The 25,900-nt window shown below is 41.6% G+C and overlaps 1 protein-coding gene across 6 annotated transcripts in view; it reads left to right on the forward strand.

The window, feature by feature from the left end:
• The window catches only part of RARB (retinoic acid receptor beta), a 985,731-nt gene that overhangs the window by 671,898 nt on the left and 287,933 nt on the right, over positions 1-25,900 (forward strand). Inside the window, exon 1 of one of the 6 annotated variants that reach the window (XM_069730001.1) lies at positions 24,860-25,496. The exons of 3 other annotated variants lie outside the window; for them this stretch is intronic. In XM_069730001.1, the coding sequence (XP_069586102.1) occupies positions 25,334-25,496 (163 nt within the window). In that variant the 5' untranslated portion in view covers positions 24,860-25,333. Of the gene's footprint in view, positions 1-24,859; positions 25,497-25,900 lie in introns of those variants that run through there. 2 more of the 6 variants (XM_069729997.1, XM_069729998.1) reach the window with 2 other exon arrangements.

Raw genomic sequence — 25,900 nt, forward strand, 5'->3', positions numbered from 1 at the left:
TTTTAGGCCACATTCACACATTCAGTATTTGGTCAGTATTTGTAAGCCAAAAACCAGGAGTGGGTGATAAATTCAGAAGTGGTGCATATGTTTCTATTAGGCTGGTTTCACATTTGCGTTTTTTTTTGGGTGCGTTTTTGCGGTAAAAAACGCAAAAAAACGCATGGTGAAAAAACGCATGTAAACGCGTGCAAACGCTGCGTTTTTTTAACGCATGCGTTTTTGCATGTGGTGAAAAAACGTGGCGTTTTGACGCGTTTACATGTGTTTTTTCATGCGTTTGTGTTTTTTAAACGCATGCTGAGAAATGTGTGACAGCTGCCAATCATCAAAATAAAGTAAAAAACCCACTATAAACAGAAATAGTTAGGGGTAAGGTTAGGGGTAGGGTTAGGGTTAGGATCCCTTAGGGTTAGGGGTAGGGTTAGTGTTAGGGGTAGGGTTAGGATCCTTTAGGGGTAGGGGTAGGGTTAGGGTTAAGATCCCTTAGGGGTAGGGGTAGGGTTAGGGTTAGGATCCCTTAGGGTTAGGGGTAGGGTTAGGGTTAGGGTTAGGATCTCTTTATCACCTTTATGTTGGTGGGTGGCATATCAGTGTGTTTTCTGGTTTTTTAATAAAAAAATGCATGCGTTTTTAACGCAAAAAAACGCATGCACGAAAAAACGCATGCGTCCCCATTGACTCCAATGTATTTTTTGACCCAAAAAGAATGCATGAAAACGCATGCGTTTTTTTTTTTTGGTCCAAAAAACGCCTCTCAAAAATACTACAAGTTGCATTTCTGAAAATGAACGCATGCAGAAAAAAACCGCATGCGTTTCAAAACGCGTACAAACAAAAACGCATGCGTTTTCAATGTTAAATATAGGGAAAAACAATGCTTGCATTTTTTTTTAGAAAAACGCTGCAGACAAAAACGCAAGTGTGAAACCACCCTTATACGTTTCCTCTGATTGTTCCTCTCCTGGGTTTGGCTTACAAATACTGAGGTATAATACTGAATAAATACTGAACGTGGCCTTAAAGTGAAGCTCCATGTTGGAGCCAAATAGATAATTGTTCGGCGTCCTACAGATGCTGTTCCTCATTGTTATTACTGGAGGCGCTCCCTTCAGCGCTGCGATAACACGTTCTCGTTTGGAGACCTGTTCTCAGTATAAAGGTTAAAGTTTGCTACTGGTGGTTGACTAATCTGCAGGACAACCACGGGGAGCTGAACCCGCAGCTTGTTATCTAAGGGAGCATTTTATCATTTCTACTATTTATTAAAAGGGCTCCAAGGTTGGAATGAAATTAAATCACAGGTTTTCCTTTGGGGAATGTAATACATAATCAGCCATTCATTTCAATATATATTTCATATATAAGCAAGAGTTTCCACTGTTAAAGGCTTTGACATATAGACACCAAATTACAGTATATTATGGGGTATTTACAGTACATTGTGCCCTTACCTTATGGCTATGATTTTGTTATGTCTTAAATTTTACTTTTCTAATAAATCCATTTTGATTCTTAAGTATATATTGGACATACATATTCGAGCGCTGATTTACAGTAATCAAGGTCTTCATTTTTAGAATGAAAACATCAGTAAACACTTCAGAAAAGCAATAAAGAAGATGAATTCATGTAATTCATACTAATGAATGTTTTCATCTAGAGTACCTTTATTCTCTTCCCGTAATGAATAATACATGAATAGCTGCATCTTAAGCAACTGCTAGTATATTAAATGAATTCTTTCTTCAATTACAGACTTTAACTATATATGTATTAATAACGGCTTTGTGTGCGAGTGTAAGTAAGGCTTATTCCCTGTTCTGTCCTTTCATAAGATAATGATCAGGTCCTTAAAGTAAACCGGTCACCAAGTTTGGCTGATAAGAGATACGGCCATCACCTTTCAGGGCGTATATAGAGCATTCTATGATGCCGTATAGCTGCCCCCAACCCGACCTGTAAGAGACAGGGCGGCCCTGTCCGAGAGGTGTCGCTCTTCTTTGTCCGGCGCCTCCCATCTTCTTACGATCTCTGCCCTGCTGCTTGAGGAGTGACACCCATCGGACCGGACCGCCCCGCCCCGCAGGTGAGTATAATACAAGTTATTTTTCTTCTCTTGCAGGTCGGGTTGGGGGCAGATATACAGCATTATAGAAAGCTGTATATCAGCCCAGAAAGGTGATGGCCATATCTCATTGGCCAAACCTGGTGACAAGTTCCCTTTAAAATGTGAGTATGAAGATTACTGAAGATCTAGAAATCAGTCGGGTAGTCTGGAAAGGCAGAAGACTTTCTGTTCCGTATTCTCTAGGAAACTTTAGAAATTCAATTTTCCATTGCAGATTTTGTTGCCAGTCTGTGCCAGATTCATGGCGAAATCTGAGTATTAAAATGAAACTATTTTTTATGCAGATTTACAATACATATTCCACGTGCATTGCAAAGAGTGAAAGCAACACATACGCTATGCAAGAAGTCCACAGCGTATAGGACAAGGCGTACAAATCTTACTTTTTTTTTCCACTGTGCTTTGTAAAAATCCATTGTTCCCTAATTTTTGGGGAAAAAACACTATCCAAATGGATAATATCAGAGAGCTGAAGTGTATACAGAAGGAGACGTGGGTATAGTGTTGGCGAAATACTATATTCTTCATAAACTACACAAGCCACCTTGCTAAACAACATGATTTTTCTTGTGCACAAGTCTGCAGATAAACTTTAGTGTTCATCTAGCAAAGACAGAGAATTGTTTGACAGACAGTAGCCCTAGTTTTGGTTGTACATACTGGATCTATGACATAGTGTAATGGTGCTGAAATAATGCGGGTTAGCCAGTTGTGCCCACACAGATAAAGGGCATCTGTCAGTAGGATCAACCCACCCAAGCCATCCGTATGGACATGGAGGAGGTCATGTGAAGCTAAATCAAATGATACCTTGATTTTTGTGATGTGATATCTTATTCCAAAGAAATCCACATTGATCTTAATATGTAAATTAGCTGTTAAAATCTATGGGCCGGACATAGATCTCCATGAGAATCTCCCTCCAAAGCTTATTTTAAATGAGTGGGGGACATTACCAGTGTGAGACATGTAATGACTGACAGTATGCTCTCCTGATTTCCATGTCTCACACTGGTAATGCCCCCTTTCATTTAAAATAAGCTCTGGAGGCAGACATTGGTGGGGGCGATATGTCTGACACATAGATCTTAACTGCTCATTTATGTGGACCTCTCTGAAATATGACATCGGATTGCAGATATGAAGGTATCAGTTTAGTCAACTCTCTATGACCTTCCTTCCCCTGTAGATGGCTTAGTCCTCGGAGGGTTGATCCTGCTGCCAGATTCCCTTTAAGACTAATCTGGCTGCGAGTCATTTCGTCTACTCCGAGATCAGAGATGCCTTGTAGTAGTTAGTCTGTCAAAAGTCATAATTGCCCACTAAATGATTTCTAGTGATCTCTCCCTTTTAATCTATATATATAATTGCCTAAGGGTTTTTCCGTCTGTCTGTCTGTCTGTCCAGGAAATCCCGCGTCTCTAATTGGTCGAGGCCATTAGGCCTTGACCAATCAGCGACGGGCACAGCGACGATGATGTCATAAAGGACGTAGAAATCCCATGTTTCTGATTCAGCGACGGGCACAGTATCGATGTAGATGTCATAATGGTTGCCATGGCGACGATGATGTCATAAAGGTTGCCTCGACCAATCAGCGACGGGCACAGTCTGCCGCGAATTCTGGAATTATCATTGTCCATATACTACGGGGACATGCATATTCTAGAATACCCGATGTGTTAGAATCGGGCCACAATCTAGTAATGGATAAAAAGCTACATTTTTTGACCATTCTGGATAATGGAGGCTTCAGATGTAACATAATTGGAGTGGGAATACGTTTCCTCACCCTGGCTTTGTTGTCAGGTCCTCCTGTATTTGCCTCTTTGACTTTCCCCTACCTCAGATGTAATTACAGTGGGGCAAAAAAGTATTTAGTCAGTCAGCAATAGTGCAAGTTCCACCACTTAAAAAGATGAGAGGCGTCTGTAATTTACATCATAGGTAGACCTCAACTATGGGAGACAAAGTGAGAAAAAAAAATCCAGAAAATCACATTGTCTGTTTTTTTAACATTTTATTTGCATATTATGGTGGAAAATAAGTATTTGGTCAGAAACAAACAATCAAGATTTCTGGCTCTCACAGACCTGTAACTTCTTCTTTAAGAGTCTCCTCTTTCCTCCACTCATTACCTGTAGTAATGGCACCTGTTTAAACTTGTTATCAGTATAAAAAGACACCTGTGCACACCCTCAAACAGTCTGACTCCAAACTCCACTATGGTGAAGACCAAAGAGCTGTCAAAGGACACCAGAAACAAAATTGTAGCCCTGCACCAGCCTGGGAAGACTGAATCTGCAATAGCCAACCAGCTTGGAGTGAAGAAATCAACAGTGGGAGCAATAATTAGAAAATGGAAGACATACAAGACCACTGATAATCTCCCTCGATCTGGGGCTCCACGAAAAATCCCACCCCGTGGGGTCAGAATGATCACAAGAACGGTGAGCAAAAATCCCAGAACCACGCGGGGGGACCTAGTGAATGAACTGCAGAGAGCTGGGACCAATGTAACAAGGCCTACCATAAGTAACACACTACGCCACCATGGACTCAGATCCTGCAGTGCCAGACGTGTCCCACTGCTTAAGCCAGTACATGTCCGGGCCCGTCTGAAGTTTGCTAGAGAGCATTTGGATGATCCAGAGGAGTTTTGGGAGAATGTCCTATGGTCTGATGAAACCAAACTGGAACTGTTTGGTAGAAACACAACTTGTCGTGTTTGGAGGAAAAAGAATACTGAGTTGCATCCATCAAACACCATACCTACTGTAAAGCATGGTGGTGGAAACATCATGCTTTGGGGCTGTTTCTCTGCAAAGGGGCCAGGACGACTGATCCGGGTACATGAAAGAATGAATGGGGCCATGTATCGTGAGATTTTGAGTGCAAACCTCCTTCCATCAGCAAGGGCATTGAAGATGAAACATGGCTGGGTCTTTCAACATGACAATGATCCAAAGCACACCGCCAGGGCAACGAAGGAGTGGCTTCGTAAGAAGCATTTCAAGTTCCTGGAGTGGCCTAGCCAGTCTCCAGATCTCAACCCTATAGAAAACCTTTGGAGGGAGTTGAAAGTCTGTGTTGCCAAGTGAAAAGCCAAGAACATCACTGCTCTAGAGGAGATCTGCATGGAGGAATGGGCCAACATACCAACAACAGTGTGTGGCAACCTTGTGAAGACTTACAGAAAACGTTTGACCTCTGTCATTGCCAACAAAGGATATATTACAAAGTATTGAGATGAAATTTTGTTTCTGACCAAATACTTATTTTCCACCATAATATGCAAATAAAATGATAAAAAAACAGACAATGTGATTTTCTGGATTTTTTTTTCTCAGTTTGTCTCCCATAGTTGAGGTCTACCTATGATGTACATTACAGACGCCTCTCATCTTTTTAAATGGTGGAACTTGCACTATTGCTGACTGACTAAATACTTTTTTGCCCCACTGTATATTATCTGCCACTTTATAGCTTGGAACCCAGAATAGCAGGACGTGCAGAACGAAGACGAGCATCGGACATATTGTGACATGAAATATTTAAAGGGTTTCATTTCATGCCACATGTTGTGTGCATAGCCTTAAATCAGCAGAATACAATTAATATAAAGCTGAAACACGAGCAGATAATTCTAGGACCACTTATGTTCAATCAAGTAAAAGCTACCTTCCCTTTTGCCGTCAATTAAAACTCAGTCCTTGTGGAGAGCCCTCAAGATGCGTTATGATCTCAACAAATCCTTTAGGTAAAGTGCTTTACAGTGGGGAAACCTGCTTCAATGTGATTACTGTCTCCATTAATCTAGTTAGAAATGACAGCGGATCTGTGAGCAGGTCTGGATCTGTATGCATTGGCCTCTGTATGCCGCACATTACGGCTTGTGTGCAAAGAGGAGGGCAAGGGATCCTACCAAGCACTGCTCACCTGTATGAAGACACTCTGGAGTAACCTCATCTGACGATGACATGTGTGGAGACCCCCATATACCTTAGATTGTTGGCCAATCCCACTAATATCGACAGGTTCGGCCCACTTTAGTGTAATGGGTGTGGAAGCCTTTAGGCACAGTCTTCCAGATATAAATCCACTACAGAGACGCAGCAGTAAGAAATCCAGAGAAATCCATAGAAGCAAGTGTAATGTGCTCCTGAACTGCCTGATATGTCGTTAACTTCCATGCTGTATCCTATTGGCCGGTTACATAAAGAGTGTTGGGGGCAACGTCTCAGGGCCACACTATATATTTGGTTGGTTCATTTGGAAGAGTAAACAAAATACTAAATAGCACTTACACTTGAAAGAAGGACACCAACTTGGGGACTATACCAAGGACAGCATTGAGTATTACGTATATAGTGACTAGCATTTAAAGAATAACTAAACTTCTATTTTTCATTTTAAGTAAATCTGTCCGGCATCGAAACTTATGAAACTTTGCCATTAGTTTATTAGAGGATTTGTCTTCATTCCTATAAAACAATTGAATGTAAGTTGCTTTGAAACCCTGCCTTTCCCCAGTCTATTGCCTGCCTTTAGCTGCATTCATGTCAGAACGTGCCGATTTGGAGCCCAGAAGATGGCAGAGATGGGTCAGCTCAGCACCTGTGTAACTCTGACAATAAGCTGCTGATCAGCACAACTCTCAGAGGAGACCGGTGCTGGGCTTTTCACTGCCAGCATCTGTACTCCTAATGAGTACATTCAGCTATCACTGCAGGTAAATAGACTGGGATGAAAGTCCGGGCCACTTAGAAGCCACTTTCATGCATTTTTTTATAACAATGAGCTGAAAACCCCTAATAAAGTGATGTATAAAGCTTCATAACTTTCCATGCTGGACAAAATTATAAAAAAAATAAAGTTTAGTTATTCTTTACTAACTGGCTAGGATCCCACTGGAAAGTGTTGCCACCTATATGTCTGAGCTACAGACAGTACTGTAGAAACACTTGTGTCCAATCGGCTGCACTCTTTCATCCGTCAAAAAACCCCATACATCTTGATGTATGGAGGCCTATTTGAAGTGGAGGGCTCCTTCTAGATGGCACAGTAGCAGCGATCAGACATTCTCAAACTGATATTTTTTTGTTGTTTTTTAGGAATTTATGGATACCATAAAAAAAGCATGAACTGCACATTACATATGCAATCATGCTGCAGTGCAGACGCCACCACCGGCACCAGCCTGCAGAAGGACTTTTTTTTTAATCCATATATAATGTTCATTGTGTAAACTAGGGGGCAGTCAATGAGGGATCAGTCTTGTCATAAGCCATACACATGAAATACCTAATTAGGGCACCACATGAAGACCCCCACAGGCCGCCCTGAAGTACGAGAATATAATTAACTCAAAACTGAAAATAAAGATTAAACAACAACCACAAGACAGATTTCATCAACCAAGGTATCATTGTAATCAGTATAGCGGCGCCGACCTGACACTGTCTGTAGGTTACTGTGGACAATCCTGCTGACAAGTTCACTTTAATGTTTGACGTACGGTTGGTTATCTATGAAAAAAAATGTACACTTCATATTATAGTTTTAACTGAAATTTTATCACGATATAATAAAATGTTTATAAAAAAATGAACTGCATAGCCAACTTGTACTTGTACAATAATTTCAGATTTGTATTGTTGATGTTGGGTATAGGTATTGGGTATGTTAATGATTTGTTAGTAAGGGGAAGGATATTGAACAATAATTGCTATTATCATTCTGAGATGAACATTTTGTGTTAGGTCAGTAAACACTACGGGTTGGACGCTATGAACTTGCGCAGCTTCCAACCCGCAGCAGCCAGATGTTGCAGTTTAGTGGATGGGATTTCAAGAAATCCCATGCCCACTATGCGTGCATCGACGCTCGCGGCTTCCCTGCAAAGACGGACATGTGGCGCGTCTTTCCAGACCGCAGCATGTCTATTTATCTTGTGGAGACACGAGCCTCTGCAAGATAAATTTCACCTGTGCAGTCTATTGGACGTGGTGATTCCGCATGCATCAATGAACACATGCGGAATCACCTGCGTTCAGAAGCCGGCAACGCTGCGGACATGTGCTGCTTCCAAAGCGCTGCCTAATACTGAGCGTCTGCACATACCATTGCAGTGTGATCAGGTTGGTAATACAACTGATACTGAAGCTCTACAAAGAACACAATAGCTCAAGCTTCAGTGGGTATTACTAGCACTCAATGTTGTGGAATGTTACTAGGATGCGGTAAGGGGCGGATGTCTGGAACCTAAGTACCGTAAGTGGGGCTATGCTGCATTTCCCTGGAGTGAGTGCCCCGTATTACCGCTGTGCAGTAGTACTAAACGCTTCAATAGTTTCCCACCAATCAACAACTAATGGCATATGCTACCAATATGCAATAAATGGAAAACCACTTTAACAAATATATGTTTATTGCATCAGTAAGGAGAAAGTGTATTTTAAAGCAGAAAACGATCTTGTTTAGTTTCACCTTGAAATGACTTTCAAGTGAAACAATTGTTTTGATATCTTTATCCAGAAATGCTGAAAATGAAAATATATCAATGGATATCAAAGGCTTCCTTTATGACTGCCAAGCTTTGTGTTCACAACTATCCCTGATGACTTTTTCTGGGATGGAACTTCAGGGTTTAGTGAGTCATCCAACTGACAGCATTATAGGACTCTGGAGAAGGGGAGAACATGTTCATGTCCCTGTTTAAAGGGGTCATATGAGATTAGAAAAAAGGCTGATTATCCAGTGACCGTGCCTGAACCACAACCGCAGACACATACTCTGGAGAAGAGTCCAATCTTTGCCCACCAGTTTCACCTTATCTTATTCTTGCATTATAAAGCTTTTCAAGGATTTATCTGGACAAAATAAAACTTGTCCCAACAACTGGATTTGTAAAAAATGACAAGCGTACTAATATTTGCCAACTGGAACCCACCTAGATCCAGGCCGTTCCATGTGCCGACACAGACGACGGAACGGCCTGCACTGGATTCAGATGTGTGGCGATAGCATGAGCTTATCTTTTACCAATCCAGTCCTCTGGGCAAGCTTTTATTTTGCCTGGACGATGCCTTTCATAAATACACTCTATAGGGGCGTGGCCTGACTTCTGATGGTGCAGGTTGCATAGTGTGGGAGCTCCATTCCCAGGACTCATAAAGCGGCACACAGCAGTGCACAGACGGTGCTTTCTCCTCCAGAACTCCCCACTCCTGCTCCTTACCGTTCGGTGAGTGTATGGGGAAATCTAAAGCCGGCGCAGGGGACCCTTCCAGGCGCATTGTGGACTTCTTTGCAGCCACCCCTCAGCAGCCTCAGAGGCCCAAGATGGCGCCGCTTTCTCCTAGATCCTCCTGAGCTGCACGCCGAGGCTCTCAGTCTTCTGCCTCAAGCACAGTAGCGGCTGATCTCTCAGAGGCTCCAGTTACAGCAGCGCTGCTCAGAGACATGCTTGGTGACCTCCGTACCTCCCTGCAGGAGGATATGCGTTCCATGATGGCAGAGCTCAGGGGGGAGGTGGAGGAGCTGGGAGGCCGCACGGATCATCTTGAAAATAAAATGTCCGAACTGGCAGCTTCTCACAATGATTTGTGGGAAGCTCATGATAACCTGCAGCTGCTTGTTACCAAAACTCATGCTAAAACCCTGGATTTGGAAGACAGATCCAGGAGAAATAATGTGAAACTAAGAGGCATTGCTGAATCAATTGGGGCTGATGATCTCAGAGCCTTTCTACAAGACTTTATCATATCTATTCTCCCACTTTATTCCAAAGATGACGTTGTGATCGACCGTATTCATCGGATCCCTAAACCCTCAGGCCTTGACCCTGCGGTACCCAGAGATGTGCTAGCTCGCATCCATTTTTTTGTTATGAAGGAGGAATTTCTGCAAGCACTAAGATCGAAGCCGTCGCTACCTGAACGATTTGCTACCATTGCAGTTTTCCCTGATCTGTCTCCATGAACTCTAGCCCTCCGCAGGGCTTTTGCACCATTCACAACTCAATCCTGAGGGAAAAGGGTATATTATACCGCTGGGGTTTCCCCACCAAACTTTGCATTCGTAAAGACGGTTCATTTACCACGTGCCTATCCCCGTCGCAAGCAGCCAAGACCCTGTCCCAATGGGGTTTTGACCCTCCTGCGCCCACTCCTGCCTCTGCTTCCACCAAACCTGGAGGATCTGGTCCCCGGAGACGCGGTATTACCCCTGACTGGAAGGTCGCCTGAAGTGTCTATTTTAACCATTTCCTGGCTGGAAGAATTTATTTTTTCCTTTTTCCCACTCAGTTCTAGTTCTTTTTTTTTTTTTTCTCTCTTCTTTTTGCTTGCTGAGTTTTTTGCTGAGGCTGGTTCCTGGCAGGACTCCGCTCAGCATATTGCCCCATTGGTGAACTGTTTTCTATGTTCACCTCGGACTCAGGATTTCCCTGGATGTTCCCTTGTTTAAATGTTTGGATTTTGTATGTTTGTTTTTCCCTTCTCCTCCTTCCCTCCCTCTCCCCCTCCTTTCCCTCTTCCCCCCCCCCCTTGTCGCAGATGGAGTTTGCGAGGTATCCCACGACATGTTTATGTTTACACTAATTGAAAACTCTTTGCAGGAATTCTTTGCCTTTAATGACTCGGCGGATGTGCGTGAGGACTCCCTCTGGTTCGCTCACAAGGCAGTGGCTCGTGGCCTTTTCATTAAGATGGCTGCGACAGCTAAACGCAAGTATAACTTAAATCTTCAATCTGCCTTGGCTGAAGTGGCCCGGCTGGAGTCCCGCCACAAGGCCTGCCCCTCCCCTCAGTTATTTTCCAATCTTTCTGATGCACGCCTGCGCCTTCGCCAGCGCCTCCTCCATAGAGCAGAAAATTCACTAAGGAAATCGAAAGCCAAATTCTACTCCATGGGTGACAGGGCAGGCGCCTTACTAGCTAAACGCGTTAAAAAAAAAAGAAGCCCAAACCAAAATTGCTTATCTTCTTAAGTCAGATGGTTCTCGGATTTACAACCCAATCCATATTGCTGAAGAATTTGCCTCATACTACTCATTATATAACCTAGATTCTGACGTAAATACTCCTCAACCTTCTCAGGACTCAATTAACGCTTTTTTGAATAAAGCGAATCTCCCCACTGTTAATCCGGAGCAGTTGTCGCTCCTTAACGGCCCTATAGAAGCAATTGAAATCTCCCAAATAATCAAAGAGGCCAAAAAACGCTCTGCCCCGGGTCCAGATGGCTTTTCCTTCTCATATTACTCTCATTTTCTCACTATCCTCTCTCCTTTTCTCATTCGTTTATTTAACTACTGGCGCTCTATGGGTACTATTGAGAGAGAGGGTCTGGAGGCTTGTATTTCGACACTTCCTAAACCTGGGAAACCTATGACCTCTCCTGGCAATTTTCGTCCCATCGCCCTTTTAAATTGCGATGTAAAAATATATGCTAAGGTCTGGGCCAATAGGTTATTGTCGGTGCTCCCATCCTTGGTTCATTCGGACCAGGTTGGGATTGTCCCGGGTAGGCAAACTAGAGATGGTACGAGACGCTTGATCGACCTGCTGGATGTGGTGGAGAGGCGGAGCCTCCCCAGTGTGTTCCTATCTCTCGACGCGGAAAAGGCGTTCGATCGGGTGCACTGGGGCTATATAGCATCTACATTGCACAAATTTGGTCTTACTGGCCAGATTTTTTCAGCTATTATGGCTTTGTATTCCAATCCTTGTGCCTCAGTTCGCTCAGCCGGCTTTAAATCCCGTATATTTTCTATTTCAAATGGGACCCGGCAGGGTTGCCCCCTCTCCCCCGTCATCTTTGCTTTAGTCATGGAGCCCCTGGCGGCTGCGGTGAGGCAATGCCCTGACATTAGGGGGGTAATGGTGGGAAGTCAGGAACACAAAATTGGCCTCTACGCCGACGATGTGGTGTTGTCTTGCTCTGCTCCTCTACAGTCACTATCTGCAGTGTCTTCCATTCTTACCCAATTTGCTGAAGCCTCCTATTATAAGCTAAATCTGTCCAAGTCCACAATTTTTCCCCTATTTATCTCTTCCTCTCTCCAACTTCAAATCCAAAATATTTACCCTTTTATATGGTCTCCGCTCGGATTCACTTATCTAGGTATTCAAATTACCCATATTAAAAACATTGTTCGCCTTAACTGTGATTCAACCCTCCACGAAATTAAAAAAGAAATTGACCAGCTTGCCTGCTCTCATCTATCCTGGATGGCTAGGATACAAACGTCTAAGATGTTAATTCTCCCTAAACTTATATATCTTTTTAGATGCCTCCCCTTCGCTATCCCCTCTAAGTACCTCTCTGCTTTTCAAGCAATTATTGACCGTTTTATTTGGAATAACAAGCCACATAGAATAAAACGCTCTCTAATGTCTCTCCCATATGCCAGGGGAGGTCTTGGTGCCCCTAATATCCACCTTTACCACAAAGCTGCTCTCCTAGACCCCCTTAAGATTTGGTGGGAGGGGAACTCCTCCCTCCAGTGGTTCCATATTGAGTCGTGCTTTGCCCCTAGGAGTTCCCTCAAACTTTTGCTGGAGATCTGTTTGCTCCAGCCGCCCAGTCGGAGCTCCCCTCTTAAAACAATTTGCTCCGCCACTAAGGTCTGGACAAGTCTCTGCCCTACTTACCTCCCTTTTATATTTGACTACGTCTCTATTCAAGCATTAGAATACGCAATAGATGGTTTGTCTCTCTCTGCCTGGGGGGACTGCGGAATACACCGAGTGAATGATCTCTATAATGAGTCGGGCCTGAGATCATTTGCGGACCTCACTGCTCGCTATAACTTGCCTCCTAGGGCTTTTTTTCAGTATTTCCAAATTCGTAACCTCCTTAAACATTGTAACTCCTTCGGTGTGGCCGTGTCCCCCCTGGGTATGGAGACCCCAATCCACAGATTTTTCAGACCAAACACGTGGATTGATCATGGCATTTCCATCATTTATAAATCCCTCCTCTCCCATGATTTCTCTGAGAGACTCCCATTTATGTCCACTTGGGAGGGTGCCCTTGCATTCGAGGCTTCCCCGGAGGATTGGAGCATGGCTATGCTGCATCCTTCCAAATTCTCTTCGTGTCTTGGTCACCTCGAACAAAGCAAAAAAATTCAGCTCCTATGGTACTTCACTCCTGTTAAATTAGCTAAATTTTATCCCTCCTCTTCCCCATTATGCTGGAAAAATTGTGGTGTTTCTGGTTCGCTGGCTCATGTATGGTGGAGTTGCCCTAGTGTGCAAATATTTTGGCGTCAGGTTGAAGCGATTCTTTCAGAGGTGACCGATCTTCCTATCAACCTAACTGGCCCTCTAGCAATATTGGGTATATCTCTCTTGGACTTCCCATCTTCCCTTCAACCCATTATTTCTAATATTCTTGTGGCGGCCCGACAATGTATTGCAAAGCATTGGAAATCTTCTAATATTCCCTCCAGACCTGAATTGATATCCAAAATTAATCTGCACTTTAGTTATGAGTCGATTACTGCGGACTGTCTTGCAAAAAAGAATAAGGTCCTTATGTGGTGGGACCCTTGGGTCTCCTCACCCTTTATTTCCTCGCCTGACCACCACCCCCCTTCTTCTGCCAGCTGACTCAATTGTTTGATATCATAGCTATGTATGCGCCCATGTATTGTAATTTTTTTTGTTTCATTCTTGATCGTGGATATTTACATTTATGTCTGCCTCTTCCCCTCCCCCTTTTTCCTTTCCTTGTTGCATTTTAATTGTACTCTGTTTTCTCAATAAAAATTGAATGGTTAAAAAAAAAAAACGCACTCTATATAATGGGCATTTGTAAGGGCCGCACTGTTCGAGGTGGGTGCTCTCACTAGGTACAGATGCATTTGGTGGGATGTAGGGTATTTTCTCAGTATTCTGTAACTGTTTTATGTAATAGAGAGAAAAAAGTGTCTCTATGTTTTAAGTTTATTTAACAAAAAAGTCATAGTGTAAAAAGCAAGATTTATTGCCCATTGCCACATTGCCCAACTTCATCTTCAACTGGTTTAAATATTCGACTACTCAGAATTTTCGTAATGGACTAATTCCAGCATTCCAAATGTATGCTACTACAATGTGGGTTTGAAACGTGTGTATATATATATATATATATATATCTATATATATATATAGATATATATATATATATCTATATATATATATATATATATATATATATATATATATATATATACGGTATATATATATATATATATATTTTTTTTTTTTTTTTTTTACCAGAAAATAAACCAAGAAACCCCATAAGGATACTTTACATGAGAGTGCCAAAAACTTTTAGATTCCATTAGGCTGGATTCTAGGGGAGGTTTTCTTGTGGCTGCTGTTTAAAGGGAATCTGTTTTTCTCATCTTTCGGGAGACATCGGGAGCTTATCTACAGCATTATCACCATCTGTAGTTCAGACTTCTGTAAGTCCGCCACCATTTGAGGACACAGAAGTTTAGGTTGCTCAATAATGTTACAAGGTTAGAATCGGAACACTTCTACCGGTACTCTACATCAAATGTAAGTTTTTCCACTTTTTATGGCCATCCAGTAATCATTAACATTTTAGAATCTAAAAGCTACCATACCCTATTATTATCCTTATTCATGTGGCAAGTGCCATGAATCCATATGTCATTGTGTCATGGACACAGTGACTGACAGCTCAGTCTTCCAATCTAGTGCAGGGTCGTGCTGAACTGTCGGTATTTTTTCATTGACAGCTCAGTCATCTAATCTAGTGCAGGGGTGTGCTGAGCTGTCGTTATTTTGATTGACAGCTCAGCCATCCAACCTTAGACTGGCAGGTGCTGAGCTTATTTCAGGTGTTTCCTGTTCCAAGGGATTACCCAGCTACTTAACTAAGCTGTCAGTCCCATAGAGCTGCCCGTTGTAGCTTTCAGCTCTGTCTGGTATGTCCTTTGTGCTCTGAATTCAGACCCCGGATTTGCATATTGACTACTCGTTTTTATTACCCCATTTTTCAAGTGACAAATTCTGTGTGAAGGCCACAATCATATGTATAAAGAGACCTAACTGTCCATATCAGCCCCTCAATCGGTTCTCATGTCCTTTCCCTGTATTTCTAGAATCACCATGCACTTTCCTTCAGTTTTGGCATTTGACATATTCTGAGTGTCTGGTTCATACACTGCAGGTAGTGTTTTTCATATGTGGCTAAATGGGTACTTGTAAGTCAGATAGGTCTCTATAGACTATTTTTTTTTTAAATTTCACTTTGAAGGGAAGCTGTCAGAAACTTTTATTCTTCCACCTCCAAAATCATTAATATGTTTGTGTAGCACTTTAAATGATAAGACAGTTGATCCCTTTATGACCCCAAAGTGATTCTCCATCAGCCGGAAATCACATTTTTAAATTGTGTCTGGAAGTGCATTGTGGCTCCGCTTAGCAATCCACTTCTAGACTCTCAGCCTCGCTCTGTATTTCCTACCGAACAGCAGCCTCCACTGGTGATGGACAGGTAGCTTGAGAAGTCTATGGCCGAGAGCAATCAGCCAGGGGAGACTTCTGCTAGGAAGGAAATGAAGCTTAAGGCTGAAAGCTAGAAGTGCATTGTCACGCCCCGATACACTTTCAGATACAACTTCAAAATGTGATTTCTTGCTTTTGGGGCATCGCTTTGAGATCATAAAGGTATCAAATGGCTTATCTTTTAAAGAGCTACACAATCTTATTAATATTTTGATGGGGGGAAGTTTCTGACATGTTTCCTTTAATGGTAATATGCCATATGTCCTAAAATCCTAATTATAGGTCATCAACAGTGTGACCGGAAATCACTTGTAAGTGTCTAAAATTAGTGTATTACAGACTGTGATTTCTTCATTCAGGAAATAAAATCCAAAAATGCAGAAAATGACATAGTTATCAATGTACCCATTGCCGTAAATTATGACACATAAATCACAGAGAGGTTCTATGACTACTGAAGCATTAGTCCATGGATTGTAGAATTACAGATGCAACAGATTGTAACTGAACCTGCAAGACGTGCTATGGCGGTAAAATAGAGCACCTATGTAGAATCGTCCGATAACGCACTCCTCTATTTACCTGTCCCATGCGGCCAGTTACCGGAGGGGACATCAGAATAGGGCTGACATTGATTCTGGATCCAGCAGAGACCTCCTGAGTAGCTTGCACTGGAAGTACACCACCATTTATTATTTTCAATCAATCCATGGCTTACAAAAAAGTTTTACTGTCTGACAACCCTTTTAATGCTAGCCTAACACCACCATTCGAAACCTTATCCTAACAATTATATAACATTTGAACTACCTGCTGTTCTTGGTTAGAATGGAAATAACCTGTCAATTATTTTCAGATTTAGATAATAAACCATTGATATTGTTATTATCGATCTGTTATGACATGCAGTAAACACATTAACAATTGAAGCAGAAAATATTTCCACTGTAATGGCGTACAGCTAATGGCTGACGGTAAACACAATAACTCACTGTAAACCTTTCTTAGAACTACCTTTGTTCGGCCTTGTCTTTGAAAGTGGTAGAAATGTGTTGGTTTCTCAGAATCTGCTTTGTTGACAAGGTCAATGTCATTTTGTGAATATTCATTTCTTATAGGTGTGGGCTTCATGTATATCGTATACAAAAACAATAGTTTTATGAAAGAAAAACGGAACAAAATACATAATAATGGAAGAAACAGCAGAAATAAAAAAAAACTTCAATTTCAAGAAAGCAAAGACAACTACAGTTTTTTTAGGCTACATTCACACATCTGTGTTACGTGTCCATGTGCTGTATGTTTAATTGATCTATATACACATGCATTTTAAAAACGGAGTGGTGTATCCAGTCCCCAAGGCTTAGAGCATGTCCTGTTCTTATCCATTTTGCTGACCAGACTTGGCCATAAAAGTTTACGGGGAACCGGACAAAATCAGTTTCTGACAGATCTATTGCTAAGAGTCAATGTATAAGAAAAGTTCAGAAAGTTGACGTCCATAAAGGGGCTGTCCTGTCACTCTATATGACTACAGACTTTTGAATCCTTTCAGGGTGCACATTGCACGCTGTCAGGATTCATGGGGAAAACCCCTTTAATGTTTGCTGGTGGTGGGATTGCTTGGACTCCATGTGATTCTGAGAACAGGAGTCTGCAGAGCTCCATCTGATTGGAGAAGACATGAAGAATATGCACCTCCTATAGGACATCCGGGAATAGATAATTACTGTACTCGGCTCTTTCCAGCACTACCATAGAGAATGAATGGATTGGAGGGGTGTATGCTCGATATCTTCTAAGCACTACCATAGAGAATGAATGGATTGGAGGGGTGTATGCTCGATATCCTCTAAGCACTGCCATAGAGAATGAATGGATTGGAGGGGTGTATGCCTGATATCCTCTAAGCACTACCATAGAGAATGAATGGATTGGAGGGGTGTATGCCTGATATCCTCTAAGCACTACCATAGAGAATGAATGGATTGGAGGGGTGTATGCCTGATATCCTCTAAGCACTACCATAGAGAATGAATGGATTGGAGGGGTGTATGCCTGATATCCTCTAAGCACTACCATAGAGAATGAATGGATTGGAGGGGTGTATGCTCGATATCCTCTACTTTCAGAGAATTAGGGTCTTAGCGGTCGGACCCAGAGTGATTAGTAACTTTTCATTTTGGGAAATACCGTCTAGGTATGATTTTGATCAGTATATACTTTCATGTTCTTTAGCTCAGTAAGCATAAAAAACAGAGAAACATTGATTTAGAATATTTAATAATTCAGCATCGACCTGGTCCCTTTGGTTCTTTATTAAAGAATTGATGGTGCATAGCTCATTATGTAAGTCACGTATATACCGTTTATGTTATGTAAGCAATTACATTACATTATTTGAAGCTAATGCTACAGAGTTTCTTCGCCACAACAGACCATACAAATGTGGTTAGTGTAAAGATATTGTAGCATTTCTAATATATGATATTTTTTAAGGTATTGTTTATTTTACAATAGTGAGCCATACTATTAAACCACCTGCCTAATATTACTTAGGTCCCCTTGTGCCACCAAACATCTCCAACCCATCGAGGCATGTACTCTACAAAACCTCTAAATGCTTCCTGTGGTATTTGGCACCTGGTTACTTTAAAGAGTAACTTTCACCAATTTTTTCATGTTGAACTGGAAACAGGATGCATAGTAGAATACAACATTTTTTTTTTTAATTTATATTTTTTTAATGTTGCCTTTCCATCGCATAGGTCTTAGCAATCAAAATATTTGGCTTTGACACCTAATGAGTTAACTTTTGCAAAGTCAAAATGGTTGTTAGGAGGCTGTTTTCACTGAGGCGTGTACTTTTTCCCCCTGTATGATTCTGAGCAATGATATGCAGCCAGCAACACACAGGAGACAGAACACTACCCCACCAGAGCTTAGAACAGGTTTCCAAGTGTGGGAGAAGTAATCACACTAATGTCTGCTGTTAATATATGCAACTTTACTCTCAATACTCTATTGGGACAAGATGGCCATATACAAGAATCTATTTCTATACTATGTCATGATGTGCAGAAGGGGGTGGAACGCATCACAGGAGTGGAGAGCACAATTAATGAGTTTTTTTTATGCTTTCTCACCAGTCCACAGAGATATACAGAGTCACACACAAGCAGTCACAGCTCTGTTGGCCAAGGCTGATGACCAGGAAAATCATCAGAAACGCAAAAATATTAGACTGGTGTGGGTTCCTGACTTTTTTTGAAAAATGGTTATTGGATACCTTTGTTAAAGATACCCTCTTTTGATTTCTGTGGAGAGAGCTCACATGGTCCCCACAAGACTGAACCCAGTGGGCAGACCCCTTTGGCCTATTATTAAAATCCTGCACTGCAAGGACTGAAATATATTAAGTAAAGCAAGAAAGATGCAGGGCATCAAAATGGTGTGACAGAAAATCTCTCTTTTCCCAGACTTCTCAGTAGAGGTCCAGCGCAAAAGGTCCCACTTTCAGGACATACAAATGAGGATAAAGATACTGGGTCGCAATACTTGATCTATCCTGCCAAGGTCAGGATTGTCGCTCTTGGCACTACAACTTTTTTTGAATCCTCAAAAGACGGTCTCAGATGACTGGATAGTCAGGAGCAACAAATCCGGCAGGAGGCTACAAGGGCCCAAGACAACCCTAATGCACATTGATACCAAAAGTTATTTTTGTCACTACATTCTATTAATTCCAATAGGTTCTCTCCGTTTCAGGACTGCAGCCTCATTTAATGCTAACATGTAACATTAGTACTATTGGGGCTGGAATTTACTTTAATTTCTACAGTGGGTATGGAAAGTATTTATACTCCTTTAAATTTTTCACTCTTTGTTTCATTGCAGCCTTTTGGTAAATTCAAAAAAGTAGATTTTTTTCTCATCAGTGTACACTCTGCACCCATCTTGATTGAAAAAAAACAGAAATGTAGTAATTTTTGCAAATTTAATAAAAAAAGAAAAACTGAAATATCACATGGTCATAAGTATTCAGACCCTTTGCTCAGAAACTCATATTTGTCACATGCTGTCCATTTCCTTGTGATCCTCCTTATGATGTTCTACTCCTTCATTGCAGTCCAGCTGTGTTTAATTAAACTGATAAGACTTTATTTGGAAAGGCACACACCTGGCTGTCTATATAAGACCTCACAGCTCACAGTGCATGTCAGACCAAATGAGAATCATGATGTCAAAGGAACTGGCCAAGGAGCTCAGAGACAGAATTGTGGCAAGGCACAGATCTGGCCAAGGTTACAACACAATTTCTGCAGTACTCAAGGTTCCTAAGAGTACAGTGGCCTCCATAATCCTTAAATGGAAGAAGTTTGGGACCACCAGAAGTCTTCCTAGACCTGGCTGTCCAGCTAAACTGAGCAATCATGGGAGAAGAGCCTTAGTGAGAGAGGTAAAGAAGAACACCAAGATCACTGTGGCTGAGCTCCAGAGATGCAGTAGGGAGATGGGAGAAAGTTCCACAAAGTCAACTGTCACTGCAGCCCTCTACCACTCAGGCCTTTATGGCAGAGTGGCCCAACGGAAGCCTTTCCTCAGTGCAAGACATATGGTAGCTCGCATAATATTTGCTAAAACCACATGAAGGACTCTTAGACTGAGAAATAAGATTATCTGGTCTGATGAGAGGAAGATAGACTTTTTTGGTGATAATTCTAAGCGGTATGTGTGGAGAAAACCAGGCACTGCTCCTCATCTGCTCAATACAATCCCAACAGTGAAACATGGTGGTGGCAGCATCATGCTATGGGGGTGTTTTTCAGCTGCAGGGACAGGATGACTAGTTGTCATTGAAAGAAACATGAATGTGGCCAAGTGCAGAGATATCCTGGATGAAAACCTCTTCCAGAGTGCTCTGGACCTCAGACTTGGCCGAAGGTTCACCTTCCAAAAAGACAATGACCCTAAGCACACAACTAAAATAACAAAGGAGTGGCTTCAGAACAACTGTGACCATTCCTGACTGGCCCAGCCAGAGCCCTGACCTAGACCCAATTGAGCTTCTCTGGAGAGACCTGAAAATGGCTGTCCAGCAACGTTCATCATCCAACCTAACGGAAATGGAGAGAATCTGCAAGGAAGAATGGCAGAGAATACCCAAATCCAGGTGTGAAAAACTTGTTGCATCATTCCCAAGAAGACTCATGGCTGTACTAGCTCAAAAAGGTGCTTCTACTCAATACTGAGCAAAGGTGAATACTTATGACCATGTGATATTTCAGTTTTTCTTTTTTTAATAAATTTGCAAAAATTACTACATTTCTGGGGGGGGGGGGTTCAGTCAAGATGGGGTGCAGTGTGTACATTAATGAGAAAGCAAATGAACTTTTTTTAATTTACTAAATGGCTGCAATGAAACAAAGAGTGAAAAATTTAAAGGGATCTGAATACTTTCCGTACCCACTGTATGTGTACAGTACTGAGGGAGAAGAGATTTTATCAAATGGTTAATATTACTATAAAAGTGAAACAGCTAGAATAAGAGCTAACTGAGGTATGATGGAGAGTTTTGATCTTTTTAGGTGAATAAGGCAAGGTTGTCTTCTATCTCCCCTGCTTTTCACAATTGCAATAGAGCCTTTGACCTGTATAATTAGACAACACCCGAGTATTAGGGGCTTGACATACAGTGGCAAAGAGGAACGGATCACCCTGTATGCGGATGACTTGTTGCTGTTTGTTGGTAATTTGAATTCCTCTCTCACTAATAATGGATTAAACTCTAAATTTGGGGTCTTTTCTGGCCTTAATATTAGTTGATCGAAGTTGACTTTACTTCCCCAATGGATAAGAATGTACATCTTCAACCAAATGAGTCTTTAGCATTCCCGGCAGTGCAAAAGTTTAAATACCAGTGAGGTTAATGACTACATCCCTTTAAACCTGAATCCCCTGGAATCCCCTGGTAGTTAAGCCAAGAATTAAAGTCACAGCATGGGGGAAACTATCCCTCTCTGCCCTTGTTGGAACAAACCTCGTTTAAATGTGCTCATACCCTCTGTATGCTATGCCTTGTTTGGATTCCAAAGCACTGGTTGAAGAAAATGCATAATATCTTCTGGTCTAGAAAAAGGTGTCCCTAGAATAAAATAGGAAAACTTACAGTTGCTCAAGGAACATGGCGGTTTAGAACTTCCAAATGTATGTGGGGTATTTTCTGGCCTCTCAGCTCCAAAATTTAGGTCATGGGCATTGGAAAAATGGTGGATGCAGGGGCTGTGGTACTGAAATACATGGGGGGAGGGGATAATAATAATCTTTATTTTTATATAGACCTAGCATATTCCCCAGTGCTTTACAGTCTTTGCATACATTATCATCACTGTAGCTGATGGGGCCCACAATCTAAATTCCCTTTCAGTATGTCTTTGGAATGTGGGAGAAAACCGGAGAACCCAGAGGACACCCACACAAACACGGGGAGAACATACATAATATTTTGTAACTCCTAAAAGCAAATATACTCATAGCCAAATCCAGTAACACCCCGACCCTTACTCTTAAACATATAATATTTTGGAACTGTAAAAATTGTGGGGTATGGGAGCTTGCTCTAAATATTCTCCAATATGGAATAATCTATTCCTGAGTGAGCTCTATCATCTGAAAGGGTTCAGTGAATCAAGAAAACAAGGGTTGAAATACTTAAAGTATATCAGTTATATTTTTTATGGATACTTCTGTACATTTGATCACCTAAAATAGATGTTCCAGTTACGAAACTCTGATTTTTACAAATATCTACAGTTAAAACAAGTTATAAGGGCCCAGGAAAATGTGTTTGATCTCTTCAAACGGTCTTCTGGACTATGTTATACAAGCAAAAGCAACTAACTGCCTGATTTCATTAATGCATAAATCTTTGCTATCTCATGGTTCAGGGGACCCTGTGGTCTTCATTAGATCTGAATGGTAAATTAATATAGGTCACATTTCTTCAGAAGAATGGGACGATATTATGGAATCTACTGGAAAGACGTCTATTAATTTGGCACAGAGAAAATCTCAATTATTCCTAGAGTAAGGAGAACTCCAAAATTATGCTTAAAAAGAACCTTACACTGGATGACCAATGTCCAGATGTAGTGAGGAAAGGGCAGAATTGGTCCATATGTTGTGGTAATGTCACAGTCTTAGGGAATTATGGGACAATATGGCTGGTTAGAGAGGTATATAACCTTCATCTGCCTCTGAATGCCAAATCTTGTGTTTAGGGTGTGTGGGAGATCTTAGATCCTCTGCTCCACTACAACTGAGCAATACAATACGTAGAAGAATGATCCAGTGCCTATTTTGAATGAGAAAAAGGTTAACGTAAAGAGGGGGCCATAGCCAAATTTTGGAAGCAGTGGGGAAACAATTCCCAACTGTGGTATCAGAAGCGCTCGCTAGGGTTGTGTTGTTTAATATGTTTCTTCTTGGTTAATTCTTGCCAGAAGGGTGGGTTGTTGTTGGGGTGGTAATAGGTAGGTTTGGGTAGGGGGTTGTTATTATACCCAAGATATGAAGTAAATTCTCATTTCATATGCTATTATGTATTTTCTTTTATACTGTTTGCAAAAATCAATGTACTCTTCTGATCTGGTAATTTATGTATTGCTATGTTTGTACCTCAATATAAACATTTTGGTGAAAAAAAAAAAAGAATGCCAGGTCAGACTGGTACAACTCTGAAGCCCTATCCATATTTTTCGATCTTCAGATGTTTTGTGCTGGGATGAGTATCACATAGAATTGCCATTATACTATGTTTTTCAATATATTTACACTAGAAAATTTACGACTTTTCGAAGTAAATTTCTAGCTTGAGAAATTTGCCCTGCTACCTTAGCACATAGGTTCACAGTAGTCGCTCATACCTACTTGTCAAGCTTTCATCTCAAAAATGAAAATGATCGCTATCCTTTTATTGGTTACACATGTATACATCTTTCCTTTGTCTTCATGGAGCACTTGCTATGAAATTTTCAAGGCCCCAAATTCAACGCAGAATTATGGAGGTTCAACTCTTTAACAACCACTTTAGCTGTTTATGGTGCTGAAATGTAACCTTCCTGGTGGTTAACTACTCAGTTACAGCTACGTTATGTGACATTGAGTATTTGCGGCATCTTTTATGTACTGCGTAGCTGACTTTATTACTGTGGCGTTCATTGTTTTATACAGTGGTATCAATAATGACCCTTTTATTTCCACAATATCGAGTGGTGATGCTGAGCCAGAAAGGTCTTCATGTTGTGAAGAAAGTAGCGCCAGCAGATTACAAGGCCAAGTGTTGTACGATGGCTTTCTGAAGTGGGAAGATTCACTTTTTAGAGTACACCCTTCTCATGTAGAGGAAGCGTAAGGAAAACATGGTTTTTATGGATGCCTCAACAGTGGCCTCTTGTGCTGATGGCGGGCTGTAAGAGGGGGTGATCAGGGCTACCAGAATACAAGCAGACGCACCCAAAGGCGAACTGTGCTGTGATATAAACACCAAGGCTGCCGCCGCCGCCGTGCCCTTAATTGTTTTCCGTCTTATTGTTCCAGTAAAGGAAAAGCACAGAGCTCTAATTAAATTTGACATATGTGTCTTCTCACCCCCCAGCCTCTCCCGTTTATCAAGGACATAGCTGTGGTTTATTGGTTATCTGCAGACATGCTACTGCGTAAAAATATATATACAGGAGGAAATACATCCGTGACGCTGAAATCATTGAATTTTAATTGAGTAAAATTATCTGCTGTGCAAAATTGGAGCAGCTAAGTCTTTAGCGAGGATGACAGAAAGCTGGATTATGTATACGTCTGATGAACACGGCGAGAAGGTGCCGGTCGTAGAACAAACACGACTGGCGACCGGTGGCGACTGACACAGGAGGACTGTGTGTACAGTCCCTTCCTTTTTCTGGTTGTGTATTCACATTTGGAAAGTAAACGTAGAATCCTAGCCCAGATAATACAAGGAGCGAGCGGCTGCCTGCATCTCTCTGCTCTTCTGCAGGGCTGCTGCTAGTCTTTAAGCTGTGTGAGAATCCTGGGAGTTGGTGATGTCAGACTGGTTTGGGTCATTTGAAGGTTAGCAGCCTGGGAAGGGTTCATGGAGAGTTCACTCGCATATATTAGGCAATCCAATCTTTCATTTTGTGTGACACAAGTAGTAGGAAGTGAGCTGTTCAAAAGCAGAAGGATCTATTCGCTGCAGAAGGGGGGACCTGAGCCCTGGATGAAATAAATGTTGTTATTTTTACCCACTTTCAGCTCAGTTACAACTGGAGAGCGGGTGCAGCTTCTTCGCTGCTGCAGAAGGCAGCAAGCACCTCCAGGAATTTAGAGACATTTTGCCTGCAGCTGACAGCTTGGATTTCTCCATCCCCCTCGCCTACACTGCTGGAATGGCTGGGAAGCTTGGAAAATAGTAAATGATCATTTGGATCAATTACAGGCTTTTAGCTGTGTTGTCTGTCATAATTCATGATTCTGGTCTGGGAAATAGACCAACAGCCTACGTGCCAAAAAAAGGGGGCAGAGTTTGATGGAGTTGGGTGTACTTTTAGATGCCATTTTACTCTGCACCTAAAGGAAAAGCACTTTTACAGGCATCCTGTATAGGGGGGGAATCATGTTTGACTGTATGGATGTGCTAGCTGTGAGCCCTGGACAAATGCTGGATTTCTACACTGCGAGCCCGTCTTCTTGCATGCTCCAGGAAAAAGCTCTTAAAGCATGCTTCAGCGGATTGGCACAGACAGAATGGCAGCACCAGCACCGGCACAGTGCTCAATGTAGGTCCACTTACCAGCCCGCTTGGCTTTATTTTGTTCTCTTCTCTGCATGCCATCAATAACTGAAATGTAAAGTGGCATCAATTAAAATGCATTTCTTATTTTTACATTTTGACATCATGTAAAATGAATAGTTTGTGTAGAATCATTGTGTTTCTTTAATAGTCATATATAAGCATTTCTTGGAAGTGTGTACGTATACTCACTTATCGCATGCACTTTAACATAAAATGTTTTATTATCAAAGCAAAATCAATATTAGTAAATAAGATGGAAATAATAAATAACTACATAATTGAAAGTAACCTTTTTTAACCTTTTTTTAGGTTAAATTTATTTTTTTCTGTGATTTATATGCTCACAAGTTTTCTCATAGTCCAGTTCCAACACTAAAACTTTGGTTG

The sequence above is a fragment of the Ranitomeya imitator genome, chromosome 6 (genome assembly GCF_032444005.1).
Source record: "Ranitomeya imitator isolate aRanImi1 chromosome 6, aRanImi1.pri, whole genome shotgun sequence".
Classification (NCBI taxonomy): Eukaryota; Metazoa; Chordata; class Amphibia; order Anura; family Dendrobatidae; genus Ranitomeya; species Ranitomeya imitator.